The sequence below is a fragment of the Eptatretus burgeri genome, chromosome 12 (genome assembly GCF_056783735.1).
Source record: "Eptatretus burgeri isolate ZD-2024b chromosome 12, Ebu_testis_v1, whole genome shotgun sequence".
Taxonomy (NCBI): domain Eukaryota; kingdom Metazoa; phylum Chordata; class Myxini; order Myxiniformes; family Myxinidae; genus Eptatretus; species Eptatretus burgeri.
The window spans coordinates 50,914,696-50,929,637 of record NC_140972.1 but is presented as its reverse complement, the minus strand read 5'-3'; the positions used below and the strand labels follow the sequence as shown (position 1 = coordinate 50,929,637).

At 44.8% G+C, this 14,942-nt stretch overlaps 1 protein-coding gene across 4 annotated transcripts in view; it reads right to left on the bottom strand.

The window, feature by feature from the left end:
* LOC147015596 (dual oxidase 1-like) overlaps positions 1–14,942 on the bottom strand; it is a 201,824-nt gene that overhangs the window by 30,469 nt on the left and 156,413 nt on the right. For all 4 annotated transcript variants that reach the window (XM_085850503.1, XM_085850504.1, XM_085850501.1 and 1 more), the window contains exons 22-26: positions 10,588–10,657; positions 1,932–2,003; positions 847–1,025; positions 496–726; positions 229–328 (exon numbers count right to left, since the gene is read on the bottom strand). In XM_085850503.1, coding sequence (XP_085706629.1) covers positions 229–328; positions 496–726; positions 847–1,025; positions 1,932–2,003; positions 10,588–10,657 — 652 coding nt within the window. The remainder of the gene's footprint in view (positions 1–228; positions 329–495; positions 727–846; positions 1,026–1,931; positions 2,004–10,587; positions 10,658–14,942) is intronic.

The window sequence follows — 14,942 nt, the reverse complement described above, 5'->3', positions numbered from 1 at the left end:
TCCCCCTAGCCCCCATTCCCTGTTCTGATTTAAAACATATGACTGCCATGTCATTCATTAATTTAAATACGAACAAAAGTTTGGTTGATTTTGCTTGATTACAGCCTCATTATTTGCAAACCTAATTAAACAGATTATTAATTATGCAAGTTCTCTGTTTTTTGCAAGAGAAAATCAAACTTTTCCTAACTACTCCAAACATGTCTTTTGAATCATAGAGAACCTTACCCATCATCATAAACGTCCAAGGGGAAGAGGCAGGACAACACACTCCGAGGATGGATCACAAAGTGGAAAACATTGACCACATGACCGACTGTATGCAAAACTGCCAAGGAAGCAAAATAACACAACGATTGAATTACAATGCTGTGTTTTATGTCACAACAAAAATGGAAAAGTAAGACTGCCATTCCATCGTCTTCAAATCAACAGTGATGATGATATTTTATTGGTCAGAGGCAGGATGTGGATGGGAACAAGAATCTTACTTACTGACGAGCACGATAGCAGTTTTGGCGATGATACGGTGGAAAGCCACAGCGGAGTCGAAAGGGATGTAATGTTTGAGGAATGTCTTACGGAGGAAGGTGTTGAGATTACGACACATTGTGAGTAGGATGAAGGAGTAGGTAAAGGAAATCCCTGCAGCTGTGCTACGTGATATGATTATGCCAACCTCAGTGACCTGCCGTATTCCAAAATGCTCCGAGTCAATGGCGTAGTCTGAAATGACAAGACAATTCTGCCTAGACATGATCGCTTCCAAACTATTCTACCCCAACCTTATATTGGGAAGGAACAAGGAAAAGGTGTCCTCAAAAATATAAGCAACAAGAAACCTACAGTAAGCTCGCTCCAACATGATGCCAGCAATGATGGTATAGAAGATGGTGCAACAGAAGATGTGTTGTCTGTAGTTCTCCACACTGCGCTTTAAGAGCTGCACCTTGCACAGAAACCTGCCACGACGTGGCCGATTGCGCTCAGCCTCCGTAAAAACGTTGGCATTGTTCGACCTTTTCCTAGAAACAAGTGTGGATGGCACGAATCCTGAACAATCAAGTCATACAGAAGGCAAAGGTATTGAGTTCTACCATGATGTTAGTTTGCATGTTTTTGAGAGTAATTTTTAAGGAAAGTGAAGAGCAATATAATGGTGTTTTTACCATGTGATGCTTCATCACAAGGGAAGTTCTGCACTGATGCAAATGTACAGACAAGCCAAAAATCTCATGACGAGTTTGTTGATTCAAGGTGGAGGGACCGTGAGCGATGCTGTCACACGCACAAATGGCTTAAACAAAGCCTTAATCAATAGGAAGTCCCAATGGTGTGAGATAGGCCTTATTTATGATTTTTTTTTTCTCCTTGTACAGGGTGGCCTGAAAGTTGCTGTTCACCTTTCAGCAAAGCATTCGTTCGTAAACTCTTTTAATATACAGGTTTTATTGTGCAGTATTTACAATAATTAATCAGACATTGTATCTGTATGCTCTCCATCATTCTCCTTGCATTTCACTGAATCTGTCGCCAAGGAGAGTGGGAGGTGCGAGAAATTTAGCAGGGGTAAAACGACTTTCAGGCTCACCTGTATATTCCAAGGCTATCGAATGCGAGTGGAGGTCAAAATGTTTTCCATCAACCATAAAGGAAAAGTGCAAGTGGAACTCGACACAAATGTTAATCAATTTTTACGTGGATTCCAGGCAATGTCACATTATTTTTCTTTCAGTCGTGGGGTTGTTTCCTGATGCCAGTGGAATAGAAGTGTTGTGTTGGCTCTGAAAATGTTTGAAAAGAAAAAAAAGAAAAAAGAAAATTTCTTCCTCATTCCCCTTCGTATTCAGAATGGTTCATGGTACATATGGTAAGGAATGGTTGTGACGGTGTTAACAAAGTTTGGTGCACATAATTAATAGTTTTCATACCTCTTGTTTTGGTTGTACATTTCAGCATTGTTCTCTTCATTGAAGTTGTGGTTAGATTCACCACTTTTACTTCTGCAAATCAAACACGAAGATTGTAAACTACCAAATTACGGATTATACTTCACCCTGTCCCCCTCAATGTCCCATTAACAATTGTCCCTTAATGGTCAATTTAGTGAACATCTTACAATCTACTTACAGGGTGTTTGTTTAACACTCAGTTCCATATTTTTCAAACCCCCTTTTCTTCTTCATTACAAAAGCAGAGAAGTTGGGTGAGTGGATAAAAAGGTTAATGACACTGTTGGAAAGAAAGCTCCTTTAGTTGGCTTGCTGAACATTTACATTGGTGTGTCAGTGATTCACACATGTGTTGTTGTTTTTTTTTAACTCCAGGAATGATCACTTTCATCATTGATGGGTAGTTATGTTTCATCGGCATCATCCTCAATTTTACAGTCGTATTGTGGTGGCTTCACCTTTACTATTTGCCTGTTTGCAGAATATCTGTGGCCGACCCTGTGCTGCCACAATTATCAATTTCTGTTACACTTCCATTGTTCTCTTGCACTGAGAGAGTGAGCATTGTGGTTAATATCCAATGAGCGTAATGCTCTTGCATGGAGCAACGGCCACGACCAATGCCCTATAATTTGTAACTGGATCTCCTGCAAAATTCTCAGGGAACTGATATTTCACTTCATGTGTGAAATTGGTTGTCCAACTTCATGTAATTTTGATGCCATAACTTACTTTACATCTCCTATGTCTCATCTTCCAACATGGGGATGGAAGGAGAGAGAAGGATGGAAGAGGCTTGGGGAGTGAATGGGGGTGGGAGTGGGGGGGTAGGTTTAACTGATTGTGAATGGATAAATCTTCTTCATAAAAGTTTTCAAACCAGATTCTTCGTTTTTTTCCATTGACTTGCAAATTATCTCCACCATGTACACTGGTTATTCACGGTTCGTGATTATGTAGGAGTTCTCCACATTCTTCCCTCGACATTCCTATTTCTGAACTTCATCAATGATCTCTCTGACTCTCTTGAAAATCCTCCTTATCCATTTGCTGATGACTCCACCCTCTGTACTCTGACATCCCCTCTCCTTCAGACAGACAGGCTGCAGCCTCTTCCTTCTCTTCAGACCTTGACAAAAAAAGAATCATAAGCTCGTCAAACACTTGGAATATGTCTTTCAATCCTGACAAATCTCTATCTCTCTCTCTCTTTCTCCCCCCCCCCCCCCCAAGGATATTCTGGCAACCCCTCCAAACAATCTTCTTGAGGTCATTCAGTCATTCAAACTCCTGGGTCTCACGTTCAGCCATGATCTGTCTTGGGCAAATCACATCTCAAAGTTGGCCTCAAAAACCAGCTGCCGACTTGGCATCCTCAGTCATACAAAGTCCTTCCTTGGCACACCTGAACTCGTCACCAACAAGGCTTTCATCCACAGCTTATTGGAGTACTGCTTTTCCCTCTGGCCTGGCTCCCTGCTTCACAAGTTGCTCAACCTGACGCCATGGAAACCAAGGCCTTCAAGATCATTGGAATCTCCTGTACTGAAGCTGAGTCTATGAACCTATCATTTTTCCATCACAGACAGATCAGTTGTCTCCGTATTTGCACCCTTTACTCTTTCCGTGCTTTGTCTCCCCAGGTTCCTGCAGGGTGCACATGGTTCACCATCAACTCCCTTCTGGTGGAACTCCCAAATTCGAGGATCCACTGCTCACCTCCACTCATTAGTTCCTCTTTTTGCAACCTGGGGAACAAAATTCCACATTCTCGTCAATTTCATTCTTCTCTCGAGGTCGTCAAGACAGTAGTTCACCACCATCTCAGATCATCCCCAATCCAAAACCATGACCTTGTCTATCTTTGTTAACCCAGCTCCTCTCCCAAGTCCGCCTCCATTCAAATTTCAAGTTTTATTCCAAATTTCAAAAATTATTATCCATGGTGTTACAGATCAATAAAACATACCACATAATTGGGAATGTTAAGTTTACACTGTGAGTAAAAGGCAGCCAGCTAACTGCATGCTGTCAGGCTGGGCACGAAGGAGTGTAGAATTGAATGTCAAGGTGACTGAAAAGTAAAAGTATGTGGGGCCTAATGTGCAAATGGCTGGACAAATCACTCTATACAAAGCTGTGTTTAGACTTATGTGTCCAAACTATACTTCCACATGAAAGACAAACAGACTGGGAGAAAAGGTTTATGGGACACATCGCTCCAAACCAAGTACAAGCTCCATTGAGGACACAACGGCATGCAGACACACCAGGCCTCTGAGTGAGCTTGTGCGAGACACAATAAAAGGACGGGCAGAGAGCCATGCAATTTAGGAGGAGGACGCAATGTGGCCACTGAGAAGTAACAGCTGTGTGCGCGGCACGTCCTGCAGCTGAATTTCATTTTAAAACCGAGTTCAAACAGCAAAGAGGGTATTGACAGTGCGACACGATTACCAGGACTAGTTTTGCAACTCCAAAAACCTTACTCAAAAACCAGCTGAACCCCTGCAGATGCAGGTCAATCTTATCTGCCTGCTGGTTGGGTTCTGGATGAATCTACTGCCTTGCTGGTGTCGCAGAGATGATGTCCAAGCAGGCATTTCCTCTCTGATCGCATTAAGAAGGCAAATTGCTTGTTTTCTTGTCCTCACTATTCAGTAGCTGGTCTGTTATCCTCATCATTGAGTAGTGGACTCGGGTTCATCTGCTTGCTTCGGCGATTCCAAAATCACCCTCTGGCGACTTGCAACGCGACTGGCTGGTCAGACTTCAATCTGTGCGCATTTAATGGGGCAAGGCTTCCGGTTCCGGTTTTGAGCGGCAAGAGGTCTCCTTCGGGGCTCCCTGCTGATGTTCTCAAAGTTAAGTTCCGGTTGTTATTTGTCCCGTTTTAACTGTTTAATTTTCTCACCTACATGTTAATGTGTGTTCCTAGTTCGGTTTTGTTTCAAAAATCGTGCTATTTTGTGAGTATTTATGTCGACGTTCTTACTTGGTGTTTGAGGCCTAGTCCTAGGCTTGAGGCCTACCGGTTCCACTCGGTGTTCGATCGTTTTTTTTTTTGTTGTTGTTTGTTTTTTCTCCCCATTACCTTCAATTTCTATCCTCCCCATTACCTTCAATTTTCATCCTCCCCACTTTCCAAACATCCCCCATTCTCCCAACTAATCTCTTTCTTATCTCAAAAAAAAAAAAAAAAAAAAAAAAAAAAAAATATACCCAACAACAACAACAACAACACGCTCACCTTCTCCCGATTCTGCTACTTCTTCTTCCTCTTAACTTCCTCCTCGTCTTCCTCGATTTCTTTTTTTTTTTTACACTTCCATGACCTAATCTGTTGAACTCTCTCATACATTAATATTAACAACAAAAACGATCTCATAATGCTTCATCTTCCTCTCTCACACATGTGGTACTCTTTACTGTTTCACAATGCACTACTCTTCTGCTATTTTAACAGACTGCTCTCATTTCGACCTCTCCTTCATTCCTTGCCTAAAAAATCCAACTATTACAGCGCTTCTTCTCTCCATGCTCTGAATTCGCCTTCATTGCATCCATCAAGAATTGTGTTAAATCGCATCTCTGACCTAAAACTTTTAAAAACCACAGTTTGCCATGGATGCTCGCTTTCCATCAACCATTCTTTTTTCCAACTTCAGTGCCAACTCACCCCCTCACCCCTCACTCTCACTCTCAAAGCAACCATCCCACTCTTCTCCCTCCAAGCCTCCCTCTCACCTCTTTCAAAAATTCCCCCTCACCTTTCTCCCACCTTTCATCCCCCTCACTCTTCCTTCTCTAAGTTGCCCCCCTCTCATCCAACAACCTGCCTCCCTCCACTGCCCTCTCACCTCCATCTCTTCACTCCACCTCCTCAAATCCTCAACTGCCATCTTCCTTGTCTCTTGTCCCCCCTCTCTCCCAGCACCACAGAGCCTTTTCTCCTCCTCATTCGGCGCCCGCCCCTCGCTATTCTGCAATACCCCACACTCCTTCAGCAACCCTCCTTACCTCCCCCTCGTCCCTCGTCCTACCCTCCCCCGCCCCTCCACCTCCTGCACCCAAAGCCTCCTCCCCTACCTCTTCATTAAAAGTGTGGACCTCAAATATCCGGGGCCTTCGCTCAAACCTTTCAGATCTTTCCCTACAGGTTGCCACTGACAAACCAGACATTATCTGCCTAACAGAAACTTTCCTCTCCCAAGACGTGTCTGACTCCCAAGTATCTCTCCCTGGTTACTCCTTCTTACGGTATGACAGACCTGAGCCTCGTCCTGGTGGAGGTGTTGCTCTCTTCATCAAAGACTCTATTCCTCACTCTCCCTGCACTGCTCTCACTCCCCCACACCCCCAGGAATACCTCTGGCTTCGGCTTCCACTCCACTCCCACCTCATGTTTATATGTGTACTGTACCGTCCACCGAACAGTGATGACTCCATCTACACCTCACTCTCCGAAAACATGGACCATCTTCTATCTTCTCATCCAAACTCTCTCTTCCTCTTATGTGGCGACTTCAATTGTCATCACGCCAGTTGGCTAGGTGTGGGTACCTCTCTCACCTGCCATGGGACATCAGCAAAAGCTTTCTGTGACTCATTGGGACTGACTCAATCGGTCAACTTCCCGACCCGGATCTCAACCAATGGTACTCCATCTCTTCTGGATCTGATTTTGACAAATTTCCCTGACAATATCTGCTGCTCTTCCTTCGCTCCAATTGGTTCTTCTGACCACGTCCTTGTTAAAGTGGACATCTCTCTGGCTGTTATCAGAGAACCACCTCACCGCCGTCGAGTCTGGCATTTCACTCAAGCCGACTGGCAGGGTCTCCGAGCAGCCATCAAACTTACAGACTGGTCTCCTATCACTACTTTCTCAAACATCAACTCATCCTGGGAATTCTTTCAAAGAAACTTGCTCTCCCTCATGCACAGATTTATCCCCTCTCGTGTTCAGTTGTCTTACCCTTCCTCCCGCCCTTGGTTTACTGAAGCTTGTGGCGAGGCAGTTGTCCTGAAACAACTTGCCTTTGCCTCATGGAAAGCAAACCCAACTGAGGGCAATCTCAGTTCTTTCCACAAAGCTCGGAACAAGTGTGTATCTACCCTCAGGAGAGCCAGAAAACAACATCTTTCTCATCTCAAGTCTGAACTCTCAAACCTCTCTCCCTCCTCAAAATCCTGGTGGCGTTTAATCAAATCTGTTTCTGGTGTATGTTCCCCCTCCATCCCCTCCCTTACCTCAAATGGCCGCACTGCTGATTCCACACGTGATAAAGCTGAATGTCTAAACTCGGTGTTTGCAGCTAAATCTTGTGTCCCAAACCCATCACTATCTCTACCCACTTTACCCAGTCGCACCCAACTGTCCCTGGACTCTGTATCCTTTTCTCCTGACAAGGTGGAGAGCTTGCTTTCAAACCTCGAGTCAGATTCTGCAACCGGTCCAGACGGCATCAGCCCACGTGTCCTCAAAGCCTGCTCTTCTGCTCTTGCTCACCCTCTCTCTGTTCTATTCACCCTCTCATTTTCCCAAGGTCATCTGCCATCTACTTGGAAATCTGCTAACATCACTGCCCTGCATAAAAAGGTGCAAAAACAGATCCCTGTAACTACAGACCAATCAGCCTTCTCCCAATCATCAGCAAGGTTATGGAATCCATCATCGCTTCAGACATGAAATCCTTCCTCTTCTCCAATGGCTTGATTTCCAATCATCAATTTGGTTTCAGACCAGGTCACTCTACCCTGGATATGCTGCTACTGCTCTCCCATCAATGGATGGAGGTCCTCAATGCCAGACAGGAAATCCGAGCCGTATCCCTGGACATATCACGTGCTTTTGACACAGTCTGGCACCCTGCACTACTCACCAAACTCTCTTCCCATGGTATTCAAGGCCATCTCCACTCATGGCTCGCAGACTTCCTCTCCTGTCGCAGTCAACGTGTGGCCCTAAATGGAGTTCTTTCATCCCCTCTTCCTGTGCAGGCTGGAGTTCCTCAAGGTAGCGTTCTGGGCCCTGTTCTTTTTCTGGTTTTCATCAATGATCTCTCGGACTCTCTGGAAAATCCTCTATTTCTCTTTGCCGACGACTCCACCCTCTGCCGTACCATCTGTCATCCCTCAGACCGGCAAGCAGCAGCTTCTTCGCTCACTGCAGATCTGGATAAAATCACAAACTGGTCCAACACGTGGAACATGTCTTTCAATCCACACAAATCTCACACTCTCACTATGTCTCTTCGAAAGGACCGTTTAGAAAACCCGCCCATCCACTTTCTCAACAATCCTCTGGAAGAAGTCTTTTCTTTCAAGCTTCTGGGTCTCACTATCTGCCATGACCTTTCCTGGGAAAGTCACATTTCCAACCTTGCCTCAAAAGCCAGTCGCCGACTGGGAATCCTCCATCGTGCAAAGTCCTTCCTCGGCCCTCTTGAGCTCCTGACTACTTACAAAGCTTTTGTCCGTAGCCTGATGGAGTACTGCTCTCCCCTCTGGGCTGGTGCTCCTGCCTCCCACCTTTCTCGGCTTCACGCTGTCGAAACCAGGGCTTTTAAGATCATTGGCATCTCCCGCAATGAAGCTGAGTCTTTGGGCCTCTCACTCAATCACCGCAGGTTGGTCGGTGGTCTTTCTGTCTTCTACCGACTCCTCTCCAGCCTTGCCCCCTGCTCTCTCTGCGATTTGTCCCAACCACATTTCCACAGGGCGCTCATGGTCCGCCAACAACCTCCTTCTGGTAAAACTACCAAAATCACGAATCACTGCTCATCTTCACTCTTTCATTCCTCTTTTTCCCGCCTTTGGAATAAACTTCCTCACTCTATTCTTTCCCATTCTTCCCTCCAGGCTTTCAAAACAGCTGTTCACCACCACCTCTTATCTTCCCCCATCCAAATCCTCGATCATTTCTACCCCCGATAATCCACCCAAGCCCACTTCCTTCAATTCTCCTGCTTTCCTTCCTGAAAGTCCCTGTAATGTCCATCTTCTCTTCGCCATGTTCCCCGTCCCATCCCCATCCCTCTCCCTTCCACAGTTCACCTAATGTGTCTGTTCCCCACTGTTTTGTCCCTTCCACTCCCGCCCCTCTTGTCTCATGCCTCCTTGCTGTGAGTTGTGTGTTAGCTCTCATACGAGCCTCGACCAAGGTATACAAAAAAAAAAATAAAAAAAAAATAAAAAAAAGGCTGCTTCAAACATTTCCACAACCGACTTTGGCATCAATTCGTATCCTGCTGAGGTTTTATGTCAAAGAACTGGGTCCATGAGATAAGGTATCGACTTGAAAGGCATGAGTTAATTCGAAACTGCATTGAAACCTGTCATGTGTATGTTAATTCGGAGAGTTTTAAAATCATTGAGTGTTTCTTTTAAAATCATCGTTAAGGGATGCTTTTAAATGGTATTAGTGTTTGAAAGGTAGACAGTAGGAATTAATAAACTAAAAATTAATAAAATAAAATTAAAAATCCTTCTGTTTCAAGTCATATGTTGGTTTGACCTGTTGAACAATAGATGGGACATATTACTGTCTGTAAAGCTTTTCCAAGGTGCGACCCCTACCCCTCCGGGAAACTGGTGCACTCGCGTCGGTGCTCGGAGGCAGTGCGTAATAATGGGTAGGCACTCTTTCTGTTGAAAGTTTCATGTTAATCCCTGAAGCGGTTGTGGATAAAATGAATTTAAAAGCGAATAAAGGTGAAAAGGTGAGGGCGCAAGAAAAAAGAATGAATAGTACCAAGTGGGACAGATGCTCAGCTCCTGATGGAGGGCAGTCATAGTCGGGCTGCATTAGGTGATAAATGGGGTCTTAAGGTTCTAAATGGTTGAAGAGGTCTATTGGGTTTTTAAAGGGTCTTAAGGGGTCTATAGAGTGTAAAAGGGTCCAAAGTATTGAAAGGGTCTTCAAAAAAGTAAAAGGACGAAAAGGACTGTCCCTTCGCTGGCCGCCCCATCTCTCTGTCTTCCCCTCCCCCTTTCTTCAAAGCAAGAGGGCATTAATGACATTAAGAGGTTTAAATTTAATTTAAATAATGTTTAACATGAAATTAAATCTCGAGGTTAAATTAAATATTGATTAATAACAAATTAAATTAAGAGGATTAAGAAATTAAAATTAAATAACGAGGAAACATGATGACAGAATGTCACGATATGTGATGGACACACAAACATAGATTATATTTTTAGTTAATTAGCTAATTATCTCACCACCTGGATGGAAATTTTAAAGTACTCCATTTAATTAGTTTTTGCGCATGATGTTAGGAATCATCAGACAGAGTTTCAAAACAATCCGTTGAACCACCTTGGAAGAGAAGGGGAAAAGGAAGAAATGTTAATGGCCCCATTGTCGGTAGGAAGGAAGGATGGACAGACTGACTGAAAGGAATCATTTTGGCTCAAACGGCTCGTCAACTCCATTGCAGATGGGCAAAAAAAGTAAGGACCTTAGTCGATGTTCCACAGCATTAAGGATGGTTGTGGACGCCTCTTACGAGTATAAATTAATGTTCAGCTATTTTCTGATAATTCAGTTATCCTAATCAATAGATGTGAATGTTACATCAGCATGAATGTATGACATCAAGTTTGTGTAAAAGTTGATAACACCCACGTGTGAGGCTTTCGTTGAAGTATGAATGAAGCGGTTCGTTCTTTGCATGGCTTGTGTTCCCTGCCGAGGCCTGAAAAAGAGAAAAGTCATGAAAATATGTGTCAAAGTAGGATATATTTTGAAATTTATTTCACTATCAAGGTACACCGAGTGACTCCCTCATGAGGCTGATAAAAGGTACAATGTGTTGGTCACTAAGTTCAGGGAGGTCAGGTATGGGAGCATGATCTGGAGCAGCACGTCGCTGCATCCACTTTCCACTGGTACTCGAGGGGCCTCTGTCTGGCCAACCTCATGCAGATATGCCTGGCCCACCTCATGCAGATATGCCTGGCCCATCCTCATCTCCTTGAGATGCTGATGAACCAGCTGCAACCACGAGGAACGTTGTCGGCGTGTTGGCCTCCTCCACTCATGAAGCTTCCTCCCTGAGAGAATTTGGTGAGCAGGATCAGCATCAGGAAAACGAGCCAAATGTCCATACAGCCACAGCTAACGCTCACGGACGATACAGGAAGCAAATCTCATACGAGTCTCTCTCAGCAACCGCTCATTGAAAACAATGACCAACCAGCGATAGCCAAGGATTCTCCAAAGAGACCTGGTGAGGATGTTTAAGTCTCCATCTCAGATCCTTTGTCAGAATCCAAGTCTCATAACCAAACAGCAAGACTGGAATGACCAAGGACTTAAATACTCAGATTTTTGTTCTCCTGTATAGGTATCGACAGCGCCACATCACATGATCCAGGGAATCCATGACTCCCAGGCCCGACTGAGACATCTATCTATGTCTGACTCAACTTGCAGAGACATGGATATCACTGTCAAGGAAAGTGAATCTCTCCGCGACATAAACATCCTTACCGCAAACAGTACAGATGGGATGGCAGCATCCAAGATGTCATTGAAAGCCTGGATCTTAGTTTTTAGTCAGGAAACCTGCAATCTCAGCAGCCCCGAGTACTCTTTCAGCACCCGGAGAGCCCCGCATAAGGATATCCAGTGTCTCTGCAAAGATGACTGCATCATCTGTGAAATCGAGGCAAGAGATCCTGAAATTCCCAAATGATGCACGGCAGCTTTATCTCTTCGACATCCCTCCCCAGACTGCAGTCCAAACAAGTGCTGAAAAGTTTGGGGACCAGTAAACACCCCTGACAAACTCCAGTAACAACTGTAAATAAGTCACTGATGGAACCACCACATCTCACAGCACTCTCACTTTGTGAGTGTAGTTCGAAATCAGATTGCTCAGTTTTGTGGCACCCCATGAAGACCGATAATCCACCAGAAGGCATCCCGATTCACTGAATCCAATGCTTTGCAGAAATCAACATTGTCTGTAAGCAGCCCTGCCAAAACTCTCATCTGCATTCACTGAGTGCACAAAGAGAAAGGATACCGTTAATCGTTGACATCTTTGGTGTAAAGCTCAACTGCTCTGGAAGCTGGTACACAAGCAGATGGTGGCGAACCCCATCAATAATTATCCAAGAAAAGATGTTGTCCAGCATTGGGAGCAGCAGCAGCCCTTGGTAGTTGTTGTGGTCCTGGCGATCACCCTTCCCTTTCCAGAGAGGGACAACAAGGCCCCTCTTCCAGTCAGTTGGCAGAGCACAGAACTGCATGCAGCGACATGAGTACAGCATTTCCCCCAGCCTTGAGAAGTTCAGCATGGATGCCACAGATCCCAGGACTTTACCCCATTTCAACCGGTTTACTGCAGACTGGTGTTTCCACAAACGAAGCGGTTCACAATTGATTAGAGGGTCGACAATAGTGATAGTTACACCCCTGACATGAAACTCAACCGCTGTTGGGTCAGCTTGGTACAGCCGCTCAAAGTAATCGGCTCAGCAGGCCTTCATTTCAGACTTTTCTGTAAAGAGGACACCATCCTCTGCTCAAACTGCAGTTCACCGAGGGACAGGCTTGGAGGAATGCAATGCACAAATTCGTCGGTAAGCAGGACGAGAATCACTTGACCAGAGGTGGAGCTGTACCACTTCACAGATTCCTCACACATCGGACTCCTTGTCCACCCTCAGCACAAGTCCCTAGTCAACCTGTTCGCAAACACCTCAGCTACGCTGTCATCCTTCAGCTTACCAATATCCAGCCTTGGCTGGTACAGTAACGTTCTCCCGGATTTAAGATGAAACTTCAGAGTTGCAAAAACAAGCCTGTGGTTGGTGTTGAGGAACAAGTACTCCGGTCGACTGCAGTTCTGAATCATCTTCCAGCATGCATCAACGAGCATATGATCAGTTTCCTTTGTCACACCAACAGCGTTGGAATACCAACCAAGTCCAGTGATGAGCCTGTGGGTGCTGTAACCAAGAATCAGCCACCCTCAGTCCACGACTTCTTGCAAAGTCAAACAACTTCGTGCTATTCTGGATCACAGTTCCAGACTCATTGGAACCAACACACGTCTCATAACCATTTCTGTCAGTGCAAGTCAATGCATTGAAATCTCCCAAGATTTGAAGAGTATCTCACCTGGGACACTGATCAACCAGACTCAAGCGTGGCAGAGAGTGCCTTCTTCACAGTGAGATCATTCGCCTCAGTTGGAGCATATACAGAGACCAGGGAAATGACAACCAAGGAGTGACAAATCCTCAGTCTCATCATACGCTCGTTGACAAGTTTTACCTCAATTATCATGGAAATCAGCTTATTGGACACAGCCTCAGTGACTCCTTGGGAATGGTTACCATCAGAGCGACGAGACCAGTAGTAGATGTAGTAACCCACCATGATCTCACCGCTATCCGGTCTCCGAACATCAGAAATTGCTGCAATACCGATGTTCAAACGCTGGAGTTGAGATGATAACAGAGACAGGTGATTATCCTCTCTTAGGGATAGGACATTCCAGGCATCCACCCGAAGGGAGCGCCTGAGGTTAACCCGAGGAGACCGTCGTCTGGGGGACAACACCTCAGCACCACCCTGACACACACCACCACAATTTGACCCAAGAAGGTTACCCCATGCTTTTCCTCCTGCCATCAACAAATGGGGGTCTCGAAGGCTTTGCCCCAATCGCGTGATCTGGTGAGCTGCCCTGTGAAGGGCAGCTGCACAGGAGGTACTCCCATGGAGTGGGTTTTCAGTTTTCTTTACTTTTTGCAGAATGAAGTGTTTTAGGGTGGCCAGAGGGCAAATCCTGCCACCAACTTCTATAAAAAGGTAACCCAACTGAAGGGCGATGTCCACAGATGCAGTTGGGCACCAGATATGGATTGGCGTTGGCTCACAAGGAGCTTCTTCACCATTTGATAGGTTTTGTTTTAAATCCTCCTGGGAATCCATATCCATACACCCTCCTCACAACGAAACCTGGTGGGGGAAATGGCTTAGTCACTGACAACCTGACCATTAAACAGGTTAGTGCAGGTCAACACGGTACCTATATAGCAAGTCACAGATCTGATCTGGCCTAACCTGACAATGAGGTCATTCCATGGTTTAAACGAAAGTATCATTTTTTACAGATTTTGCTTCAAACCCCATGACTTGGTTTTCCATCACGTTTTTCTTTGGGACATCTGTTCTCACGTTCTTTCTAAATACTTTCATTTCTAGCTTTCTAAATAAGCTCGGAACAGTTCCGAGTTGGATTCTTTGTTGTATCACTTCCTGTTTTATTTGGGTTCGATGCGATTCAAAAAAAATTTGAAAACTGCTCCACTCCAAGAACCCCATGCAACACAGGCTATTACCATTTGGAAAGTCTTCATTCTTTAAATTGCTTTGAGATGCAGAGTCAGCCGAGGCAACATACCACAGCAGGAAACGTGGGGCAAGATGTCCCCCACCCTTCCTCAACTCATATCCCCCTTGCAGTGGGGCAACTTAGCTAAATATAGCATAACAATTGTGGATTTTGTGAGGAAAGCACCAAATTTGGCACACTAGTAGCCTAACGTATTATAAACAGATTTGGATATTGGGCCATCTCAAATTCAGCCGCTTTTGGCTGTGGCAGCCATTTTCCACTGCCATCAAAAATTTTGAGATGGCCCAATATCCAAATCTGTTCAGAATACGTTAGGCGACTCGTTTGCCAAATTTGGTGCTTTCCTCACAAAATGCACAATTATTCCCTTCGCATTCTGCAAAAGGTTATGTTTTGGTCGGCATGTATTTATTTATTTATTTATTTATTTGTAATCTTGTGATTCGTATAACTCAAAAAGTATTAAACCGAATTGCATGAAATTTGGTGGGATGATTGGTTATTAGCCAGGAAGCATTCGATTAGATTTTGGGATCGTTCGGGTCAAAGGTCAAGGTCAAGGCCACGATAAGGTCAAAATCGTCTTTTTACGATAACACGGTCA